General features: G+C 58.2%; 1 protein-coding gene across 1 annotated transcript in view; it reads right to left on the bottom strand.

Moving 5' to 3' along the window:
• The window catches only part of NUP160 (nucleoporin 160kDa), a gene marked incomplete at both ends in the record, with an annotated part of 14,320 nt that extends 13,693 nt beyond the window's left edge, over positions 1-627 (bottom strand). Inside the window, one exon of the mRNA XM_010087233.1 lies at positions 478-627. Within this exon, the coding sequence (XP_010085535.1) occupies positions 478-627 (150 nt within the window). The remainder of the gene's footprint in view (positions 1-477) is intronic.
• Between the last annotated feature and the right edge of the window lie 26 nt (positions 628-653).

Genomic DNA, 653 nt, shown 5'->3' with positions numbered 1-653 from the left:
TGCCTGAAGCAGCCGCCCAGAGGCTGAATCCGCAGTCCCTGTGTAAACACCGCTGCTGTGACACACAGCCGTCGTGTGCCGCCCTGCCAGAGAGCGAGGCTGCCGTCGTGTGCGTGCCGGGCTGCGCAGCGGCACGGGAGGGTGGGGAATAGACGGGAGAGCTGTGCATGCTCGGGCAGGGCTGCTGCGGACGGGAGGCTGGAAACAATGCGCTTCTCCCACAAAAAGAGGTTTGCTTCCTGCTTCCTGGATGCTTAGCGTGGAAAGAGGGGGTTAGGGTGTGAGCACAGTGTGCTGCTGCTTTGCTGAGGACAACAAAAGGGCTGGAAGAGAGCCCAGGGCTTGCCCAAGCCTGAGGCTATTTCAAACAGCCGCCAGTGTTTTGTGGGAAGAGACAAAGCTCACAGTCTGGCACCAGCAGAACCCAAGATCCCCGAGTTCAAAGAGCAGAGCAGTAGCTCCGAGGGCTGTACTCACAGGATCTCGGAGCCGCAGCAACAGCTGCTGGAGGATCAACAGGTCCCGACAGATCAGGAAACGGATCGTGGCAATCTTACACACCCCCCAGCAAACCACATTGACAGCGGTACCACTGCCGTACAGCTGGGAGAGGTTCAGGTGGATATTCAGATGATGAGCTGAAAGATAAAATC

Source organism: Pterocles gutturalis, unplaced genomic scaffold (assembly GCF_000699245.1).
Source record: "Pterocles gutturalis isolate BGI_N339 unplaced genomic scaffold, ASM69924v1 scaffold236, whole genome shotgun sequence".
In the NCBI taxonomy this organism is placed as follows: Eukaryota; Metazoa; Chordata; class Aves; order Pterocliformes; family Pteroclidae; genus Pterocles; species Pterocles gutturalis.
This window is presented reverse-complemented; position numbering and strand designations above follow the sequence as displayed.